The sequence below is a fragment of the Ailuropoda melanoleuca genome, chromosome 16, assembly GCF_002007445.2.
Source record: "Ailuropoda melanoleuca isolate Jingjing chromosome 16, ASM200744v2, whole genome shotgun sequence".
Lineage (NCBI taxonomy): Eukaryota > Metazoa > Chordata > Mammalia > Carnivora > Ursidae > Ailuropoda > Ailuropoda melanoleuca.
Window position 1 is genome coordinate 77,446,455 of NC_048233.1, and position 23,519 is coordinate 77,469,973.

General features: G+C 37.9%; 3 protein-coding genes across 3 annotated transcripts; all 3 read right to left on the bottom strand.

Moving 5' to 3' along the window:
• Window positions 1–1,970: 1,970 nt before the first annotated feature.
• LOC100464523 (olfactory receptor 10AG1) lies at window positions 1,971–2,927 on the bottom strand. Its single transcript, XM_002926866.1, has one exon. It carries the CDS (start codon window positions 2,925–2,927, stop codon window positions 1,971–1,973), a length of 957 nt encoding a protein of 318 aa, XP_002926912.1.
• A 13,183-nt stretch (window positions 2,928–16,110) lies between these two features.
• On the bottom strand, window positions 16,111–16,969 carry LOC100481203 (olfactory receptor 5F1-like). The gene is given in 2 exon segments (XM_002926850.4): window positions 16,111–16,149; window positions 16,151–16,969. Coding segments are annotated over 2 exon segments (858 nt in total).
• Window positions 16,970–21,060: 4,091 nt separating this feature from the next.
• LOC100464774 (olfactory receptor 5F1-like) lies at window positions 21,061–21,904 on the bottom strand. The gene is given in 2 exon segments (XM_002926867.4): window positions 21,061–21,099; window positions 21,101–21,904. Coding segments are annotated over 2 exon segments (843 nt in total).
• Between the last annotated feature and the right edge of the window lie 1,615 nt (window positions 21,905–23,519).

The window sequence follows — 23,519 nt, forward strand, 5'->3', positions numbered from 1 at the left end:
TCAACTGTGGACTTGTATTCAGTAAACCATGTTGTAAATAGATGTGCTCCCATCCAGGCTTTGTTGTTCCATGTAAAGAGAGGCAGAGCAGACTCAGCGTAATTCTTAAGGGTCCTAGGATTTTCAGAATAGTACATGAGGATTGGCTTCAACTTAAAGTCAGCAGCTGCTTTAGCCCCTGATGGGAGAGCCAGTCTGTCCTTAGAAGCTTTGAAGCCAGGCATTGACTTCTCTCTAGCCATGAAAGTCCTAGATGGTGTCTTCTTCCCAATAGAAGGCTGTTTCATCTACATCGGCAACCTGTTGTTTAGTGAGGCACCGTCACTGCTGTCTTAGCTTGATCTTGTAGAGAACTGGCTGCAGCTTCTCCGTCAGCTCTTGCTGCTTCACCTCGCACTTCGATGTTACGAAGACATCTTCTTTCCTCAAACCTCATGAACCAGCCTCTGCCAGCTTCAGACTTTTCTTCTGCAGCTTCTTCACCTCTCTCAGCCTTCATGGAATTGAAGGGAGTCAGGGCCTTGCTTTGGATGAGGCTTTGGTTTATGGGAGTATTGTGTCTGGTTTGATCTTCTATCCAGATGACTAAAACTTTCTCCATGTTGGGAGGAAGGCCGTTTTGCTTTTTTGTCATTTATTTGTATGTTCACCAGAGACCTTTTAATTTCCTTCAAGAACTTTTCTTCTGCATTCACAACTCGGCTGTTTGGTGCAAGAGGCCTACCTGTCAGCCTGTTGTGGCATTGAGCATGCATCCTCACTTAGCTTAATCGTTTCTAGCTTTTTATTAAAAGTGAGAGAAGTGTGACTCTTCCTTTCACTTGAACACTTAGAGGCCATTGTAGGATTATTAATAGGCCTAATTTCAATATCACTGTGTCTCAGGGGATAGGGAGGCCCGAGGAGAGGAAGAGAGATGGGGGAACCACCTGTCAGTGGAGCAGTCAGACAACACACAACATTTAGTGATACAGTCCATTGTCTTATATGCGTAGAGTTCATGGCATCCCCCCAAAAATCACAAATGTCACATCCAAAGATCACTGATCACAGAGCACCGTCCCATGTATAATAATAATGAAAGAGGTTGAAATATTGCAAGAGTTACCAAAATGTGATACAGAGATAGGAAGTGGACAAAGGCTGTTGGAAAAATGGGTCCCATAGGCTTGCTCAGTGCAGGGTTGCCCCAAACCTTCAACTGGGACAAATGCCATGCCTTGTGACGCACGATAAAGAAGAGCACATAAAGTGAGGTGTGACTGTACGGACAGCTTGGCAGGACATCACTTCCCAGGAGTACCTGGCTTCCTCACTCTAGAAGCATGTTTCAAATCTTGCCTTCATGAGAGATGTTCGAAAGAGAAATCACCACAACCTCCTGACCTGCTTGGATGTACACCGTCAGAAAATTTAAAAAGCCTTCCTCGGTTCAAATTCTGCAAATTAGTGCTGCTTACTCTGTGGAGTCAACAGCGATACAAATGCCTATAAGTTAAGGTTCTGTGTCTCCAAAAACACAGCGGTATTTTGCAGCTTGAGTGCTAGCTCGTCCTCACCAGGGACTGGCCTCTGGCGTGGCTGCTCTCCTCCTCCAGGAAGCCAAGCTGAACCTAGAATGCCACCCTGCTCCGTGGCATTCACAGGGCTGGGGTAATCCTCTGGACCGCACAAGGGTTTTGCCATTTTCAATAGCCTATCTATAATAATCCGATTTCTTTCATCCTTCTCAGACTGGATGTTCCAAATGTAGTGTCTATTTTTTTTAAAGATTTTATTTATTTATTTGACAGAGAGAGACAGGCAGTGAGAGAGGGAACACAGTAGAGGGAGTGGGAGAGGAAGAAGCAGGCTCCCAGCGGAGGAGTCTGATACGGGGTTCGATCCCGGAACATCGGGATCATGTCGTGAGCCAAAGGCAGCCGCTTAACGACTGAGCCACCCAGGCGCCCCTACAATCCATTTTTGAATCATAGTACAACCCATTTTGTTAGGAATTTTTTGAGTGCCACCATAACATCTTTGTTTCTCAGACAATATATTATGGGGTTAAACATTGGTGTCACAACGGTGTAAAAAAGAGAAAGAAACTTGTCCATTCCTGTTAAGTGGCTGGACTTTGGTCTCATGTACATCATGATGCCTGATCCAAAGAATAAAGCCACAACCATGAGATGTGAAGAACAAGTGGAGAACGCCTTGGCTCGCCCAGTCGCTGATGGCAGCTTCAGGATGGTTGAGATTATTTTCACATAAGATCCAAAAATCAATGTAAAAGGAATAGTGACAACTAGAACAGCAACTGCATAAACCAACATCTCAATCATAAAAGTATCCCCACAGGCAAGCTTCAGTACTGGAGGTATGTCGCAGAAAAAGTGATTCAACTGATTGGTCCCACAGAAGGGTAGAGAGAAGATCAGATAGGTGAACCCTACGTGTACTGGAATCCCAGTGATCCAACAGCAAGCTGCCAATTGGTTGCACAGCCTGGTGTTCATGATGAGAGGGTAGAGCAAGGGGTTGCAAATGGCAACATACCTGTCGTAAGCCATTGCGGTCAGAGTTAAGCACTCAGTGGCTCCAAAGACCAGAAAGAAATACATTTGAGTAGCACAAGCCAGAAAGGAAATATTTCTGTTTTGTCTACAGAGATCTGTTAATAATCTGGGGACAGTGACTGACACATAGCATATTTCTAAGGAAGAAAAGTTCCTGAGGAAAAAATACATGGGAGTGTGGAGAGAGGGATCGACCTTCGTTATTATGATAATGAGGCTATTTCCCATCAGAATAATCACATAGATGATCAAAAATACCCCAAAAAGAAATCCTCGGAGGTCAGGAACATCAGAAAAGCCAAGCAGGATGAAATCCATTAATGTGGTGCGATTCCCTTTCGGAGGATTTTGTCCTGTGGATTCCATCTATTAACAAAATGATTTCAAGGCTTAGAATTCATTTAAATTGCTGGGCCCAGTTGCAGAATGGGACATATTAAATAGATGATTCCAAATCCACTGACAAAGGATAGATATTCGGCTTTTTTTGTCTTCTATTTTTGTTAATATATTTCAATTCTAATATCCCCAAATTCCGATACATAAAAACAGAAAGTAACCGTCAACTCTAATCTTTCTGCTAATATTAACAGTATATTTAAATGAACAACACACCAAAACACATGACAATAAAACAGAAGCAAAACATGTCAGGTAGCCTGTTCTCAGGATAAGAACTGTGCTAGTTAACACAGGATGTTCTCTAATGAGAAATGTATCTCCTTTCTTGTCCATCTGGTATCTATTGTACTTTATTTGTATTTTTTTTTGCCTAGCACCTTTTTTTTTTAATTAACATATAATGTATTATTTGTTTAGGGGTACAGGTCCGTGATTCATCAGTCTTGTATAATACCCAGTGCTCATTATAGCACATACCCTCCCCAATGTCCATCACCCCCTTGCCCCATGCTCCCACCCTCCACCCCTCCAGCAATCCTGTTTGTTTCTTATGGTTGAGTCTCTTATGGTTTGTCTCCCTCTCTGATTTCATCTTGTTTTATTTTTTCTTCTCTGATGTAGGAAAGACGAAATTATGTTTCGAAGCCGACGGCCAAGAAAGAATTCTTGAGACGTCTTTGGCGCAAAAAGATGATTTTATTAAAGCACGGGACAAGACCCAGGGCAGCACTGGGGTCATGAGGAGTGGCCCATTATATATGTTCAGGTCGGGAGGGGGTTAGGGAGAGCATAAGTCTCTAAGGAATTTGGGAAGCAAGGTTTCCAGGACCTTGAGGGGGCTAGCTCTTGTTGGGAAAAGGTCATTTATTACCACCTAATTAAACCTTATTCATGAGACCCTTCAGATGTATATCAGTGGGCCATATGCTTGCAGGAGATTGCCAATGCATATCTTGGGAGGGGTTAGAGATAAAGGAAGTTTCCAAAGGAATTTTTATATGTTAAAGTCGACTTATAGGATCCTGGGGGAGAGGGGCCTCAGGCTAGGATCACCTTTTGCCCTTAGCAAAGTATTAACATGGAGGCAGTGGCGTCCCTAGAGTAATGTCACTCTGCCTGTTTCAAGGACTTGTCAATGGACTGTAGGAAGTAAAGAGATTTAATAATTTTTCTTCTGCCTTTTTTCCCACATCACTCTCTTCCCTTATGAGCCTCTGTTTTGTTTCTTAAATTCCACATATGAGTGAGATCGTATGGTAATTGTCTTTCTCTGACTTTTTTCGCTTAGCATAATACGCTCTAGTTCCATCCACATCGTTGCAACTGCGTATATGATTCTTTTATGTTTGTTTTGATGTTTCCCCTGTGAACTGCATCTCAGATAACCACAGGGCAAGGTGGTCAGTAAGACTGCACAGCCAGGCCCAGTTCAGGCCAGCCTAGGCTGCTCATTATCTGGGAAAGACACTGAGACTTTGATCAGGGAAGCAGGGAATATTGCCTGGCCTCCACCATAGAAAACTATTTCATTTAAGATATCCAAAGTTATATTAGAAATCATGCATCATAGTAAGTCATATGTTTAGAATGTAAAATTAATTATATAAGATTTGATTATAATATGTCCTTAACCCTGCCATGGCTCCCCAAAATCTTAATAATTCTGCTTATATTCTAAATGTTATGACTTTAGGAATAACTAGATAAGTTTAGGGTCTTTACAAGATAATTAAATAAGGAAAATGGAAAATAAAATATGCAAGAGAGCTCTATCTTAGTGTTCACACACCTGATGCCAGACAAAATGTGAAATCTGTTTTTGTATAACTTTTTTGACCTCCAAGTTTGAGTTTCTGAATATATACTATATATTATTAGTATACACTATTTATTCATTTAAATATGTATTATGAGCATATCAATTGATATATATTTTGTAGTATATATCACAACTTATTTTGAATAAATGTCATGTATTATGAATATAATATATCCAGTTGACCCTTGAACGATGAATGTACCAATCCCACTCCAGGCAGTCAAAAATCTGCATATAACTTTTGACTCCCTCAAAACTTAATTATTAACATGAATAATCAATTAACTCATGTTTTGTGTGTTATATGTATTATATACTGTATTCATACAACAAAATAAGATAGAGAAAGGAAAATGTTGCTAAGAAAATCATAAGGAAGGGAAAACACATTTAGGGTGTGTACTGTAAAAATCTGTGCATAATGGACCCATGTGGTTCAAACCTGTGTTGTTCAAGGGCTAACTGTATTCTAAATATCTACAGATGACTAACCACCAAGAAGTCCAGTGCTAAATGCAGTGTCGACAGATTCTACCCAGCTCTTTCAAGAATTAAGCTTTTTTCGGGGCGCCTGGGTGGCTCAGTCGTTAAGCATCTGCCTTCGGCTCAGGGTGTGTCCCAGAGTCCTGGGATCGAGCCCTACATCAGGCTCCTCTGCGGGGAGCCTGCTTCTTCCTCTCCCACTCCCCCTGCTTGTGTTCCCTCTCTCTCTGGCTGTCTCTCTCTATGTCAAATAAATAAATAAAATCTTTTAAAAATAAAAGAATTAAGCATTTTTCGACCGCCTAAGTTAGGTCTCTCTACCACGGCAGTGCACGTTAGACACCACACTCCTTTTTGCAGTCTCCATCTCGCCTTCATTAATGCTAACCTGTGACCTTTTTCACAGATTGTCACGTACTCCGACACCCATATTGCCATGGGTTTTGCAGTCTCTTCCTCAATTTCCCAGACTCCAAAATCGCCTTCCTTCCTCCACCATACAGCCACCCTGTCTTCTTTTAAGACCTGGTTCCTCTCACCTCTGACAGATCCCAAAAGACGGAAACAATTTACACTTTGTGTTTCTTTCTTCTGACCAATCCTAAATGTGTGGTTTATTTTGGATAAATACTGAGCATCTTCACTGCAAGGTAGACTCAAGATACTAATGGCAAATAACACAAGCTCAGTTTCCATCTTTACAGAGTTTGCGGAAGTCAGCAGTCAGATGTCACTGGGAATGTGCCCAGTCTATGTAGAGAGAATTACAAGGTGCTGTGGGAGTGCCAGACAATTTCTTATGGACATGATGTCTAATCTGGGACTTGATCAGATTTTAAGGTATCACAGAAATCATTCTGTGATTTTTACTTTTAAGTAAAAATAGTAAAGCATATTCTAGAAACAAAATGCCCTCGTGTGCTCATTCAATTTCATATTCCAACAGCTAGTCAAGTACTTATGTGGGTGAATGGTTTTTAAATATTTCCCCAAGGGTAATGGCACAAATGAAAATTTCCTATTGATTTCAGCAATCAGGCTGCATTCAACTAGATTCAAATTCACTGACCAAAGAATTTTGTATTGAGTGACTTACAGTAGAAATTAGTTATATTCTGGCTACATGTCCTTATTTAAATGATTGGAGCTCTCTCTTCCTTGTTTGAAAGTATATGCTATAATGGTAACATGTAACTCAGGGAGTTGTCTTGTGGTCTAAGAGCATACATTGCATTAATCACTATAAATTGTAGTTCTAGTAGACGCTATTGTGATAATTAACATCCTTATTGTATTTAACATTATGATTTTAACTTACATCTTTTTTTTTTCTTTTGAATTTTGCTCATCTTTTATCCTCCTCTGGAGTAGCGTTTTCTTAATCTAGGAAAGGATAGAATGTACAGGGTAGTGTTTTGGCAGGAAAACTGAGATTAATATCAGTAGACTCTTCTATCTTGGACAGATACTAATCAGCAGCAATACCTGGGGAAAAACCACTTTAATTAACTGGACTTTTATTTTCAGTTTTGTTTTATTTTCTCTCTCATCTCTGCCAGTCTCCTGTAGTTTGAGCAAATAAGAGAAGTAGGCTTTGTTATAGATATATAAGCAAAATTAAATTTCAAAGTCTAACTCAAATCCTATTTAATATATGAAAGAATCCTCAGCAATAAATTTTTCAACTATTTTCTTTTCTGAAATCGATCTATTCTCTTTATTAACAATGAATAGTATTTTGCAATCTTAACTCGAGAACTTGAGTTCTTTATTCACCAACATTTTTATGTTAGCAAGAATGGGCATGGCTGTGGACAGTAGAGAGGCCTGATTATTTGAAATTCTTTTTATTGTTAGGTTTTGAACATTTATTATGTGCTAACCACCCTGTTAATGACTTTCCCTGTGTTAGCTCACGTATTATATTCTGAATGAAGTAGGTACTGTTATTACTCACATTTTGCATAAAGAGCCAGAGGCATACCAGGATTAAGTAACTTGATCAATATCAGAAGAGAGGATGTGACCTGACTTCAAACTCAGCCATGTAATGACAGGGTCCATTTTTTTTTTTCTTTTCTTTCCCTTTCTTTTCTTTTCTTCTTCTCTTTTCGTGTGTGTGTGTGTGTGTGTGTGTGTGTGTGTGTTTATTATGGATTGCAGCTACACTTGTGGTGAGCATAGAAAAATGTATAGAGGGGCGCCTGGGTGGCACAGCGGTTAAGCGTCTGCCTTCCGCTCAGGGCGTGATCCCGGCATTATGGGATCGAGCCCCACATCAGGCTCTTCTGCTATGAGCCTGCTTCTTCCTCTCCCACTCCCCCTGCTTGTGTTCCCTCTCTCCTGCCTGTCTCTGTCTCTGCCGAGTAAATAAATAAAATCTTAAAAAAAAAAAAGAAAAATGTATAGAGTTGTTGAATCACTATGTTGTACATTTGAAACTAATGTAATATTGTGTGTTTGTGTGTCAACTATACTCAAAAAAACAAACAAAAACCTCAACGGGCTTCATAGAATATTAAATAGGAAATACAATTTTGAATTTAATATTTTTAGTAATATCAATACAACTAAGAATTATGAAACTTTTCATAATCACAAAAGGATTTCATGTCCATTTTATATCTCATTTACTCTTAAAAAAATGAAAGATTGATTATAGTTATACTGTATATATTGAAGTTCAGATTTATCTCATAAAGGAATCTGATTGGAAGAAGGTGTTTTCTGAGTTTTGATTCTTGAATTAAAAAAAATTACAGTGCAATAAAATAAGCGGGGTAAAATAATTTCTGCTTACCTTTCTTATGGAGAAATCACTGTGTCACTCTTTTATAAAGACTATGGTCTTATGTAATATAAATTTTGGTTTTGAATTATTCAAGGAACAAATTCCAGCCATTCTTATTTTTCTGTGAAACTCAAAATTTACTTAAATAGGTCGGTGGAACTTTGGTAGAAAATAGCTCCTTATTCACTGCAGGGGCATCTTCTCTCCATGATATGGTGCATTTTTAAACTCAATAATCTTGTTTATCAGGTGGTAACTTAGAGAGTAACCAAGGCTGTCTCTGGTTGGCCCAGAGCTGCCATGAAGATGCTCTCCCTATGGAGTATGGTCTGAGGCACAGTAGCCTCCTGGCCACTCCTCTCTACCTTTCTCCTCTTCCTCTCCATCTATGGAGAATACAGCAATTCCCCCACTAGGATATTCACAGACTTAAAATTGGTCTATATTTATGCATGAAATCTGAGGATACTAAATTTGAAATTATTAAAATGCCATTTCTAAAACTCAAATAATGCAATTTTGAAATTATCTAGACTCCATGTATCATCCGGGCTGTTCATGTGTTAAGGTCCTCTGTTCGTGCCGTAAGTGGAATTTTCTAGTTACATATACTTACATAGGAAAAAAAAAATGAATTTTGACAAGAGATACAGTATACAGAATTTCAAATTTGCTATATCATGAAATTAAAGATAGGAAATGACATTAGGAGGGCTTTAAAACGATTAGAAGAGAAAGGTAGAGTGAATTTTGATTGTTGCTATAAATCTTTGGTAAGTTATCAAAATAATTAGCTAACGCATTCAGTTTTTTTTCTATTTATCGAAGCATTCAACAAGTATCTAACTACATAAGGTGTTGTGCTATACAGTACATGAGGCACAGAAAACTGTGCTCTCTAGACTACCAAAGATGTGTTCTTCTGTGAAACTGAGCTAGCGTGTCATATCCCATGACAAGTGACCCATTATTCCTGCAGCCAAGGTAAAATGTTTCTACTGTAATGCTCTCATGGTCCCTCCTACACAGCTAGTTTAACCCTTATAACATTATGCTTTAATTTTTATTCCCAAATTTGACCTTCTTTTTTTTTTTTTTAAAGACTTATTTATTTATTTGTCAGAGAAAGAGAGAGCACAAGCAGGGGGAGCGGCAGGCAGAGGGAGAAGCAGGCTTCCCCTCCGCCCAGCCCCCACGAGCAAGGAGCCCGATGCAGGACTCAATCTAGGACCTCGGGATCATGACCTGAGCCAAAGGCAGATGCTTAACCGACTGAGCCGCCTGGCTGTCCCCTGAATTTGACCTTCTCTTCTTGTCATTAGCTCCTTGATCCCAGGGCATTGTGTTGTTTACTGGTGCCCATCCAGCTCCAAGTATGGAACCCCCTACATAAAACACGCTGGGGATTTTTAGAGACTCAATAATTCATTCTACCATTAAATCTTTCTACGTCACTTATCATATTTATTGTGTTCTCTTCTATTGTTAACAGTGGCTAAAAAGTCTGAAAATGGGATGATACAAGAATACGGTATACTCTGGCATGGACAAGAGTGGAAGCCAGGAGACACTCAAGTAGGAGGGGAATGGATTTTAGTAATCTGTGTGGGAGCTGATGGTGGCCAAGATCCAGGTTGAGGTTGAATACCCACTGTGAGACGTGGTAGCAGGATTTACTAAGGATTATGCCTGAGCACTTTCTTTTGTTTTGATTCCCAATTTTACCATACATAAAACCAGCTAAATTACAAAATATGACATATTTATCATTCTCCATCAGTTTGCCCACAGTATCTAGTCGGTCATCAAATTATGCTGACTTTATCTCCTCATATCAGTTAATTCCACTCATATCCCTCTAAGCTCTTAGTTCATATCCTTGCAATCTTTTTTAATTGAAATCGTTTTTTAAAAAGTATTCTTTCTTTTCAGTACTATCTCACATTCATCAGTTTTTTCTTTATTATTTCAGGGATAACAGTTTTTTTATGATCTAAATTAAACCATGTCATTTTTCCCTTAATTCCTTTTATTTGGCTCTCCTTCTCTTCTTGATGGTATCGTGCACCATGCTAGAAACTCATTGTGTCTATGAAATTCAATTTTCCTTCATTTCCTTCTTTTTTATTTCCATAGAAGCTAGGATGTGTTTCCAGTGTCTCTTGCACCTTGCCTGACTTAATTCTTGGCCAATGAAATAGGGGGGAAAACACTGGGAGCAGGTTTACTCACTTACTTGAGAGGATGTCTGTCTTCCCACTTTGGCTGGCTGGCCTGTAAATGACCACAGCAACCATGAGACCAGCCAATAATAAACATCAGAGCCACCTGTCCTGGAATCATTATTTCACACTAAACCTAGGATCCTGTCCTGGATTATTCTTTTTTAAAGACCTCAAAATCAAACAGGTTTTCTATTCAGCTTAGTTTAACCAAATTAACATAGATGTCTTGCTTTTTCTGCTTATGCCCTGCATGAATTATCTAAGAAATTTCTTCACTCTCACCCCCGCATTTTACATGGTCATTATATCCCACCTGACTGCACGCACAGGCCCTAGTTAATTGGGTTTAACAGTAGGTGTTACACCAAACATTCAACCATTTCCTGCAACAAGTCAGAACTCAGACATCAGGTACATAGAGGAGAATTAGACAGATGTACAAACATCAGCAAACATGACATGAAGAGATACAAGTCCTTGTTTCAAGTTATTTCCCAGATCCAGAGACTCCGCTCAGGCTCTTTCTGCCACTAGGGCTACTGTGAGATGCCCCATTACTCATGCAATATATCCTATCATCTCAATTTGGTGAAGTCATTTTGATTTCTGCAGTTTGTAGTTAGAAATCTAGCTACCAGATGTTTCTCCCAGGCAGAGCCTCGGTGAAGACAGGCATACAATTAGAGGCTGACATTAACTGTCTGTACAAAATGATTTGTGAAACTCTTGTCACCTGGACCCTGAAATGCCAGGGTCATCCTAGTCTCTTCCTCACAGTGAGGTGACAAAGGTGACAATGACAGTTACATTTTCACTGAGAAAAGTCACTGAGGGGTAGTGATGGGGAAGTGAAATGAGGAGGCCAGAGCAAAGAGAATATGAGTCAGATGGTTTATAAGCACATATCATTTAGTCTGCTTGCCTCACCTCTTCTTGTACTGTTTACCTGCTATATTTATTTCTCTTGAAACATTTTGAAGTCCCTAGCTAAATAAAAGTCTATCAACACATTCTCCCTGCATGGGATACAAGAAAACATATCATCTCAAAAATCCCATCCATTCCTCTGGCTTTCTCTTCATAACTCACTTATGCTATTTTGCATATAGTTTGCTGTTCGTACTTTCTTGAGTATTTAAGACAAATAATTTGTAATTTATTTTAATTATGTCTTGGTTAGAATTAGTAGCACTTAAACTTCTTTAAGGACTTAACAGAAATTGCATCACTTCTAATATGCAATTTTGTAATTTATTTTATTTTTTGGTTTACATTATCCAGTATTTACAATTTATATTATCATTTGGAGTGTATTATTTGATAACTTTTTAATACCCATGTAGATGGGATTTTTCAATGCTATTAATGTCTTATTTAATTGTGATACTATATAAAAGCCTTATTTCTTTATGTTTTATAGGATGTATTGATTACTCTGGGGATGGGGCACCCTTAGGAGTCCAAACTCAGTCTGCACAATCCAGTATCTACACAGCAGTTAACATTGTTTTCAAGCTGCTGGTTTTCATGACTATTGCTTAACTGTTGAGAACTGTGATGGTATTAGGTCAAGGTACTATGCCACAAACCCTGTTATTCTTACCAAAATTCATCAGTTTTTATTGAGTAAATTCTTCTCACATTGTTTCTAACCTTTGGTTGATATCCAGAGCTCTGAAAAAATTGATTTAACATTTTGAGTATATTCTTTGCTTTATTAAAGACATAGTGATTCACAGAGGACCTTGGTCCCCCACTATAGAAGTCCTCTACATTTCTTTTATTTCTTTTTTTTTTTTCATTGAAAAAATTGGGATCACTTAATATCATTCATCATCACATGGGTCCATATATTTTTGATGCTATGGACATAAAGCTAATTTAGTAACCATCACTAAAAGCATCTTCATATTTGTATTATTGGTATGTAAGGTTTTCTATTTACAAAATGTAAAACATTGTTTTTTTTGTGGTAGAATGTCAATTTTTTCACCTTTGAAGAATCATTGTAGGAATTAGGGATTTTTTCACATCAAATACATTATGATCTGTGCATCTGAACTGATTAATAGTAGATAGCTACTTCACGTGGGTCTCATGCAAAGTTATCAGCCTATCCTTAGGGGATAAATTTAACACACATGAACTTTTTAAAGGGAAAAATAAAAATTAAGAATAAGCAAAGAGTGTATGTTGCAATTTTGTTTACATGTTAGAAAAAAAATCACTGACCGTAGCCACTTAAAAACCAAACTTGTTTCTTGTCACTCTGCTTCTAATCTCTGTTGGCACCATCTCAGGAGCCCATGTTTGCTGTCTGTACTGGACCCTACCGCTGGAGGTAAAGCTATGTCACTGCAATCAGCCATTGATATATCTTTAGCATTTGCTTCTTAAATCTGTGGTTCCTTTTGACTACTCTCGCCAAATCAAGTATTTAGGGTAACTCTGAAACACAGTTCTCTTCTGCGATACGTGATTTGGGCATAAAAATGTTACGACTTGTAAAATCAAACCTCAGCCTTTATTTCAGATGTTTTTAATGCTGCTTTTTCTGTCTCCAAGCTAAATAAACCTCCTGTTTCCACATCCTCTCCAAATCTGTAATTTCTTTTTATCTCGCTCCTTCTCTCATCAGTGTATAAATGAATCTGACACATTCTCAACACAACCTTAGCTAATAAGTTATATTTCACTAGTTTTACTTTGCACGTAGTTAAAATGATCATAAGACTTCAAGAGGTTGAGGGTTTGGAGCCCAATTTGGAAACTCAGCTTTTGACATAGATCTTCATCCAGTTGATCTCCCGTTTGCAAAACCTCAATATTACTTGGTTAATATTCACTACCTTCCCCTTTGCCCTGATCCAGAGAGTAGCTGGAACTATGCATGTTAAGTGGCTGAAGTTTACCAAGGATTCTTCTGAGACTTTGGAGTGGTACACGGACATATGCAGTGTTTTCACATTAAGATTAAAAGCACAAAATTTAAAGAGAATTTAGAGGTAGTACACACCAATTTCCCAGAAAAATGGTAAATTATACCTACGTTTAGCAACAATGTGCACATGTCTGCTTTCTGTTGCAACACATTCTATTTGATGTGTGTTCCGTGTTTTCAATAAACCTACTTGTTTTAAGCTTGCTTTTATAAAGTTGTATATTTTCATAAAGCTATACATTTTCTTTTTTTAAGATTTCTTTATTTGTTTGGGGAGGAGAGGCAGAGAGAGAGGGAGAACCTCAAACAGGCTCCCCACTGAGTGTGGAGCCTGACATGGGATTCGATCCCATAACCCTGAGATCATGACCTGAGCCAAAACCAAGAGTCAGAAGCTCAACAGGCTGAGCCACCCCAGGACCCAAAAGTTATACATTTCCAATACGGCTCTTTGTACATTCCTTTTCTACAGATTACATCTTCTCACATCAACTCAACTACTTTTATTTAATTTTTTCCTGTTCATCCAACCAGTTGGGCATTATCTTCTTGACAAAATTTCACTTATCTCTATCCTCTGAAAGACGCTTATTGTGAGTTAACATACTATCTTCTATTTTATTTGAGCAATGTGAAATTAAATAGGATTATTACTTCACTTATTTCAGCACCTAACCTTTATTTAATTATTGTTTACAAAGGTATAACTGCCATTTTTAATGGACTACTGGAAACTATGTTGTCCGTGTTAATTCACACGTAACAAACTAAATCCAAAATTATTCTTATATATAATATCAAACCGTCTGTACAAATTTTTTTGCCTAAATACAGGATTTCAAAATTAATTATATTTCTTTTTTGTTTATTTGGAGCTATGTGATTCTTGAATATTGATTCCTCATTATTTCCAGCTTGTTTGTTCACTCAATATAATAATTAGAAGTCTTAGTGGTTTCACAACTTAAATTTATTTTGAGTTAAAGAAAATAAACAATATCTGGAACATTTTTCACATAAATGTATTGAACAATATACAAAAAATTATGATAATTTAAAAATATTTTTACAAGTGTATGCATTAAAGAAGTAACCAAACTTTACATAAGAAACACATATTTAAGAAATTAAAAAGCTGGCAATATAATTAAGTGATTATAGCCCCTGAAATTGAAAGTTTTTGTAGACTCTGTAAATCAGATTAAGTAAATGTAAAAAAACAGAATTAGAGAGCAGAGAATGTGGCTTAATATAGGGTATGTCTAAAAAAAAAATCTAAGAATAACTGGATTTTTTCTCCCAAACATTCTTACTATTGTCAAATTTTACCAGAAAATAAAACATCTAGTAGAAGGAACATATTATTTCCATTTACTTGTGAAGTATCTTGGTCCTATATATCAATCTACTAAATAATGGGGACAGGGGACGCAGAAAGAATCCAGCCAGGGAGCAGCCAGCCGGTGCAGAAGACCATAGGCGAGCCCTAAGAGGAAGGATAATTATCTCAGAGAACAAACTGATTCTTCTGCTGTAGGGTGTCCAGGCCAGGTAACCACCCGGGACCTGGGGAGGGACAGTAGAGCCCACAGGTGCATAGACAACAGCCATGACATCACAAACACATGTCTGAGCAAGGTCACCTACATAGGTCACTGGGTACATTGGATGGTCGAGCTAGTTGGACTCTTTGTGACGGGACACAGCATATGCAGTGTCTACATCCCAGACATGGACATCACTTCTATCCGGTGCAATGTCATCTGCAAGGGCAAAGGTCATGGGGAAATTCTCCCCAAAAACTCCAAGTGTGGATGTTTCTTTAGAAAGTGCTAACCCCTACTCAGTCTCTGCAAAGTTCTATTAAACCAACTCCCTGTTTACCTCCATACCAGCAATGCATGGCTTTAATATTAAGTTGAATTGATTTTTATTGGCAATTGATTGATACCAATAAGCAGGAAATTCATGAGCTTATTGTAAAGAGTATGTGTCAGATTCATCCCCTTAACATTGATCAACCTCCTTGGACCTATGCACTGATTAAACTCTGAGCAGCTGAATGCATGTGCGTGACTTTGTCCTATGTGTCCATCCAAGATACAGGAAGAGAAAGAAAGGTTGGAAATTTTGAAGACCAGAGAAAGGTATATGAGAGTTGTAATTGGTGCATTCTAATGAGATGGTACTTCTCCTGTTACCATGTTTTAGACAAGCTCACACTTATCTATTAATGGATATATATGTGCATGGGGAGAAGGCTCTGGAAAAAAAAATGGTGAGTTTATAGCTGCAATTAAAACTGTAGTCCTAAAATTTGATTTAAGCCTCCCTCCTGAAGATAATTCAAAAAATTAAAATGCAAATATATTTTAAATTTAAATGTTTCACGCATCAGTGACACATAACAGTCTCTTACAGATCAAAAAGAGTGAAATAAAAATGCGTGGGAAACATAAGTGAACAATTCCAAATAATCTATATGGTTAGTTTCATGTGCTATTGTGACTTTTGATTCTAAATACTAAATCTCTTTCATTCTCTAACCAAGATTTGATGAGAAATAAGCCCTATTTGTGAGGACCCAGCAAAAATTAACAACAATTACATGAAAGCCCTGAGTCCATTTTTAGACTTGTGAATTACTTGGTTCCTAAACGGGTGCATGCACTTGAATATTAACAGAATGCAATTACTTAGAAATATCCCAATGAAAAATGTAGGATCCAATGGACCTAGAAAGTTCATTTGCTACCTAGTTCAGAAAATTTACCAAGCAAATCAGAGAAATGAAGGGATGCGTGTCCTGCTAGTTACANTTATGTTCCATAAAGCCTTCTTTACTTCCTTATTCCGCAGGCTGTAGATCAGAGGATTCAACATGGGGATCACCACCGTGTAGAACACGGAAGCCACTTTGTCCTGATCCAGAGAGTAGCTGGAACTAGGTCTCAGATAGGTATAGATGGCGGTGGCGTAGAACAGAGTTATAGCGGTCAGGTGAGAGGCACAGGTTGAGAAGGCTTTGCGCCTCCCCTCCCTTGAATGCATACGGAAGATAGAAAAGAGAACATAGGAGTAGGAGGTGAGGATGACCAGCAAAGCCCCAACCATATTCACACCAGCAAATGTGGAAAAGAAACTTTCATTCAGGTGTGTGTCAGAACATGAGAGCCTAAAAAGTGGGGGGGNAAAAAGTGGAGGGCTGTCACAGAAGAAATGATGAATGACATTGGAACTGCAGAATGGCAAGCTGCTCACATAACTTGTGTTAACCATGGAGTTCAAGAACCCTGCTGTAAAAGCGCCCGCTGCCATTTTGAGGCACACCGTCCTGGACATGACCACAGGGTAAAGGAGCGGGTTGCATATGGCCACATACCGGTCATAGGCCATTAACCCAAAGAGGATGCATTCAGTTGTGGCCAAGGCGATGAAGAAGTACAGTTGCAGGAAGCAGCCCGCAACGGAGATGGTTTTCTTCTCTGATAATAGGTCCGCCAGCATCTTTGGGGTGATGGTGGAGGAGTAACAAACATCCACGAGGGACAGGTTCGCCAGGAAGAAATACATGGGTGTGTGAAGTCGGGAGTCAGTCCTGATTACGAGGATCATCCCAACATTCCCCAAAACTGTAAGTGTGTAAATCACCAGAAAAAGCAGAAAGAGGACAACCTGTAGCTCCATCGTGTCAGCTAACCCCAGCAGGATGAACTCAGTCAGGGCCGTGTGGTTTCTTCTGGCCATTCGTCACACACATAGTTTGCCTAAACTTGCCTTAGGTGTAAATACTTTCCTGTCTTAAATTTCCAGGAAATGAAACTGTTATGAGGCCATTCACACATGGGGGAAAACACAACCTAGGATAATACAACACAGTAAATCGAGTGATGGAGTAAGAGGAAATTGGGGGACAAATAGATCGGCCTTTGAAATTAATGAACAATTGTCTGTATTCAATCAGGTTTGGGGGTCTCTCAACTCCGTAGTGCAAGACCACCCATCCCACTTCAGTTTCCAAAAACCTACATATGTTATACTATTTTTTCAGTACAGTCTGTGTCCAAATGCAAAGGGTAGAAATATCATTGCTGATATCTCTCCCATTCTCTAAGCAGGTATGTGAGTTTAGCTCTAGTTCTTTTTCCTTTCCATTTACCATCAAGACCACTCTGAATATTCTTCAACTATAAAATTCATGCACTGCTTCCCAGAAGTCCCTCTTGATTGCTTTAAGCAGCAACAACAGTGATCAATTCTAATAATCAGTTTTCAGACTCCTATCATTTATTTTAAAATGATTTTGTTCTGCTTTAAAGGTGATCCAAAATTTTGTTCCCATCACAAAGTACACTTCTGAATTACCATCCTTACCAAGAGACATGCTATGTTCCACCTCAGTGAGTAACAGCACGAAATCCTGATCACTCCCTTCCCAGGGTCTTACCTGTGGAGTCTAGTATTTTCCTTTTTATGAGATGTTCTCCAATCAAATGGAGCATATAGAAAAAGGAAGAAAATTTCATTTTTACATGTAATGAAATGCATTAAGCATTCAATTTACCTTTTTTGTAAACATTTGAGATGCCTTCTGAGTAAATACACATTGCCACACTTTTATTTTGTTTTTGTAAGGAGCACTGGGTAGCAATGGGACTAGTTTATGGGTTAATTGTGAGTCAGACCTCTAGAGACAGAAGGTCTAGTCTCAAAAGAAGACAAAATATGATCACTGGTAGATATATGGCATCTAACATTATGTGGGGCTTGCATCACAAAGTAATTCCTTATCTCTATGTTACTTGAAAAAAGTCTTGCCAAAGTAAAAAAAATAAATAATAATACTTTTAATTGGTTGTTGATACTGCTTCTCCCTTTATATTTTTGACTTATCCCAAATGGATACAAATCCCTGTACCAAATTATTATTCCTCCTTTGTCTTTTCAGTAACTGAAAAAAAAATATATTCTTTCTGTTTCCTTCTGTGTGAAATTGTGTTTTTATGTGTCTGTGTTATTTGTGTGTGTGTGTGTGTGTGCGCACACATGTGTGCACACCCCTCCTTTGTCTGGGCAAGTGTATCCTTCCATTCAACTTTGTCTTGAGTGAAATTAATGAGAAGGAGAAACTAACCTAAGTGCACAATATTTAAGGAAATACTAAACCCTGGGCAAATAATACAATGGATAAGAAAACTAACTCATGTTTTTATGATTTCAGAATTGTGTTGGATTTTGCAATTATTGTGTATGATTCTATGCCTAGAAGGGGATGAAATGAAAGATGTTCCAGATCTAAAAACAAGGACAGCAAGGTGAAATAAACCATATTGGACGTCCGTACGCATGGAGAGCCTGTTTGCATTGAGAACTCACAACATATAGCTCTTTTCCATTTAAACTTTCAGTTAACCCTCCATGCCAGTCTTTGAGGTTGACATTATTATTTTATGCATTTTGCAGCTGAGATTTCAGGTTGTTAAATGACTTTTCAATAGACACACTGTTAGAAAGTGGAAGAATCAACTGGTGCAGAGTTTTCAACGAAGGAAATAATACCCAGCTACCTAACTTCCGTGTCTTGTCTCCTTTCACCCTAGTCACTAAGAATCGTAAAGATATTCACATACATACACGTGTACCTATATATGTACATATCCATGTGTGCACACCTGCATATGTGTCTGTGTGTGTGCATCTTCTAGTAAATATCTGTTTATTGTTTACAGTTGTAGACTTCTCATTTTAATACGGCAATGAAAATTACATTGTGCATGCGTGTTAGTTCACATTTAACAAACTATATCAAAATCAATACTTGTGTGTTAAGATTAAATTCTCTGTACACATTTTTTTCCTGCCTAAGTGCAGGACTTCATCTTCTAATAATATCATCTCTTTTTCTTTTGCTGTGTTTTTGGATGTATGTGATTCTTGATATTGATTGCTTCATTTCTTCCAAATTGTTTGTTTATTTTTCCAACTTTGTGATGCTAACAGGTTGTGTAAGCTAGTCTCTTCTGGCCTCACATAATCACCGATAAAAATGTTGGCCAAAACAAAGCCTAAATGCATATACTTCAAACATCTTTCATTAATTTTAGTAAATAAATTACTCAAAAATCATTAAATAAGACAAAATATTGGTTGACATCTGTATATTTGCATAATGAATTTCAATTAAAATTCAGCCAAAACAAAAGAATGAGGGAATTAGAAAAAGAGAAAAGCAATGGATATAGTATATCAAAGAGGCAAAAGCACTATTACATTCATGAGGAAAGGTTTAGTAAATATGTTCAAGGACTTAAAACAAAAGAGAGTGATAAATCCCCACTCTATATAATAATGAGAAAACTCAATGTTTTTATAGTTTAAACTTGAGTTACATAAAATATATAATAATTGCACTTTTTACATAAATGCAACAAAAAAATAAGCAAGAAATTAGGATAATTTAAAATATTTTTACAAGTAATTTTGTTTAAAGAAATAATCAAAATGGACAGAAGAAACATGTAGTCAAAGAATTTAAAAATCATGCAAGATAATTAAGTGAAAATTGCTCCCAAAGTTGGAATTAGCTGTAGAGTCCATCAAGGAGATTCAGTAAATGTTGGAGAGGTTAACTAGAGAGCAGAGAGAATGACCTCAAATAGCTTATGTCTCAAACGCAAATCTCAAACGCAATCTTATTGCCCATTAGTTCTATTTGAAAGTTTTAAAAGAAATTAAAGCATTTAATGAGAGGAATATAATATTAGTATTTACTTGTGAAATATCTCAGTCTGATCCATGAATCTGCTAAATACCCAGGACAGAGAAAAGAAAGAGTCCAGTCAAGGAGCATCCAGCTTGTGGAGAAGAATATGAGCAAACTACCACTTAGTCAAAGAGCAAATTATCTCTGAAGACAAGCTGATCATTGGCTGAAGGGTGTCCAGGGCCAGGTAACCACCATGGACCTGGGGCGTGAGAGTATGGCTCACGGTGCATAGAAAAAACCGATGACTTCACAAACACCTGTCTGGGCAAGGTCACTTATGTGGATCAGAGGAAACATTGGAATACAATTTGGATCATGTCTTTGTGGCAGGAAACAATCCACATTATGTCTACATACCAGATGACATGGACATCACTACTTCTATCACTTGCAACTTCAGTGGAAAGGGTTAAGACCATTGGGAATTTCTGTCTAAAAACTGTATGTGTGGCTGTCTCCTATGCAAGTCTTGGTACTTGCCAATTTTTAATAAACCAACTCCCTGTTTCCTTCCATATTAATAAAGCTCAGCTTTAAATATCAAGTTAAATTAAATTGATTTGCAAATGATATATAATTTTTGAGCAGAAAATCCGTGAGTTTATTATAAAGAATATGTCAGATTATACACTGAACATTGATCTATGCCTTTTGCAACCATGCACTGATTAAACTTTGTCAGAGCTAAATGTGTCTATGTGGTTTTCTGTGTATGTAACAGGCAAAGAGAGAGAAAGGGAGAGAAGGTTTGGAAATTTTTGAGGTGAAAAGAAGTTAAGTTTAAAGGATTAAATGAAAGGTTCTATAGCCTTATATAACTTTCATAATTTACCTTATGCTTCATTGTTTCATATATTGAATATTGTAGACTCTAATCACTCCAAAAATATTCTAAAGAAAAACTGGAGTCTTGACACAGCTTTCAAAAGTCAATTAAATACTCTGTTTTGTTCAGAAAATCAACCAACCAACCACAGAAATGACGGGATCTGTGTCCTGGTAGTTATGTTCCATAAAGCCTTCTTTACTTCCTTATTCCGCAGGCTGTAGATCAGAGGATTCAACATGGGGATCACCACCGTGTAGAACACGGAAGCCACTTTGTCCTGATCCAGAGAGTAGCTGGAACTAGGTCTCAGATAGGTATAGATGGCGGTGGCGTAGAACAGAGTTATAGCGGTCAGGTGAGAGGCACAGGTTGAGAAGGCTTTGCGCCTCCCCTCCCCTGAATGCATGTGGAAGATAGAAAACAGAACATAGGAGTAGGAGGTGAGGATGACCAGCAGACTTCCCACCATATTCACACCAGCAAATGTGGAAATGATACTTTCATTCAGGTGTGTGTTGGAACATGAGAGCCTAAAAAGTGGAGGGCTGTCACAGAAGAAATGATGAATGACATTGGAACTGCAGAATGGCAAGCTGCTCACATAACTTGTGTTAACCATGGAGTTCAAGAACCCTGCTGTAAAAGCGCCCGCTGCCATTTTGAGGCACACTGTCCTGGACATGACCACAGGGTAAAGGAGTGGGTTGCATATGGCCACATACCGGTCATAGGCCATTAACCCAAAGAGGATGCATTCAGTCGTGGCCAAGGCGATGAAGAAGTACAGTTGCAGGAAGCAGCCCGCAACGGAGATGGTTTTCTTCTCTGATAATAGGTCCGCCAGCATCTTTGGGGTGATGGTGGAGGAGTAACAAACATCCACGAGGGACAGGTTCGCCAGGAAGAAATACATGGGTGTGTGAAGTCGGGAGTCAGTCCTGATTACGAGGATCATCCCAACATTCCCCAAAACTGTAAGTGTGTAAATCACCAGAAAAAGCAGAAAGAGGACAATCTGTAGCTCCATCGTGTCAGCTAACCCCAGCAGGATGAACTCAGTCAGGGCCGTGTGGTTCCTTCTGGCCATTCGTCACGCACATAGTTTGCCTAAACTTGCCTTAGGTGTAAATACTTTCCTGTCTTAAGTTTCCCGGAAATGGAACTGTTAAGGGGCCATTCACACATGGGGGAAAACACAACCTAGGATAATACAACACAGTAAATCGAGTGATGGAGTAAGAGGAAATTGGGGGACAAATAGATCGGTCTTTGAATTTAATGAACAGTTGTCTGTGTTGAATCAGGTTTGGGGGTCTCTCAACTCCGTAGTGCAAGACCACACACTCCCATTCAGTTTCTGCAAAAGCTCTATATGTTGTTCTGCTCTTTCATTCCAGCCAACATCCATATGCAAATGATAAGAATATTCTTGCTTCAAATTCTCTCATTCTGTGAACAGATACATGTGTTTAATTGAAATCTATTTTTTCCACTCAGGAGCACTCTGAATATTCTTCAACACCAAAGCACCCAACAATCGTTCTTGTCTACCTCAAGTAACAAATATAGTGACCATTTCAAATAACCAATATTTTGATACCTCTGATGGTCTTAGGAATGATTTTGTAGTGTTTTAAAAGGAAAGGGAATGAAACAATTGTTCTTGTTACAAATACACTCTCAAGTTACATCATGTAGTAGCAGACATGATACTTGTCCATCTCTGTGAACAACAGCATCAAACCCGGCTAAATTCCTTCCTAGGGTCTTACCTGGATAGTTTACTATTTTCTTTTCTATTTGGAGTTCTCAGTTGAAGCTTAAAAATCAAAAGTAGAAAAATTCTATTTTTTAAATGAAATGCAATGCAATGAAAATTCAAATTAACTATTTGTCAGAATTTGAGACACCTTCCGAAAAAATACACTTTGCTATGCTTTTATACTTATTTTCATAAAGAGAAACGGGTAATTATGGGAACCAGATTGTGGATTTTAACTATGAGTCAATCCTCTAAGGCAGAAACCCCAGTCTCAAATGAGAACACATAATGATCACATGCATATATATGGAATCAAACATGTGGACCTTGCATCATAAAGGTGTTCCTGATCTCTGTGTTACTTTAACGTCTCACCAAAATAATTGATGGATCACTATTTGATATACTATATATTAACTACATTGGAATGTAAAAAGAATTAAAAAATATTCTTTTGCCAAAGTTAAAAAAATGATAATAATTTTAATTGGCTATTTGTTTCCTCTCTCTTTGCAGCTTATCCCAAATGGGTTCATGGCCCAATACCAATATATTAATCTTCCTTTGCCTTTTCAATTATTGAAAGTATTATTTTTCTTTTCCATTCCCTTTGCCTGTATGTGTGTTTGTGGTATGTGTGTGTGTACACTTTTCCCTTTGTCTTGGCAAGTTAATCCTTTAATCCAACTCTCTTCTTGAGTGAATTTAATGACAATGAGAATTAATTCCATTGTACAACATTTAAGGAAATATGATACCCTGAGCAAATAAGACAATGGATCAAAATACCTAACTTCTTTTTTATGATTTTAAAATTGTGTTGGCTTTTTACAATTAATGTTTGTGATTCTGTTCCTGTAAGAGGATGAAACAACAGATTTCCAGATCTAAATACAAATAAAGCAAAGTGAAAAAAACAAAAAACAAACAAACAAAAAAA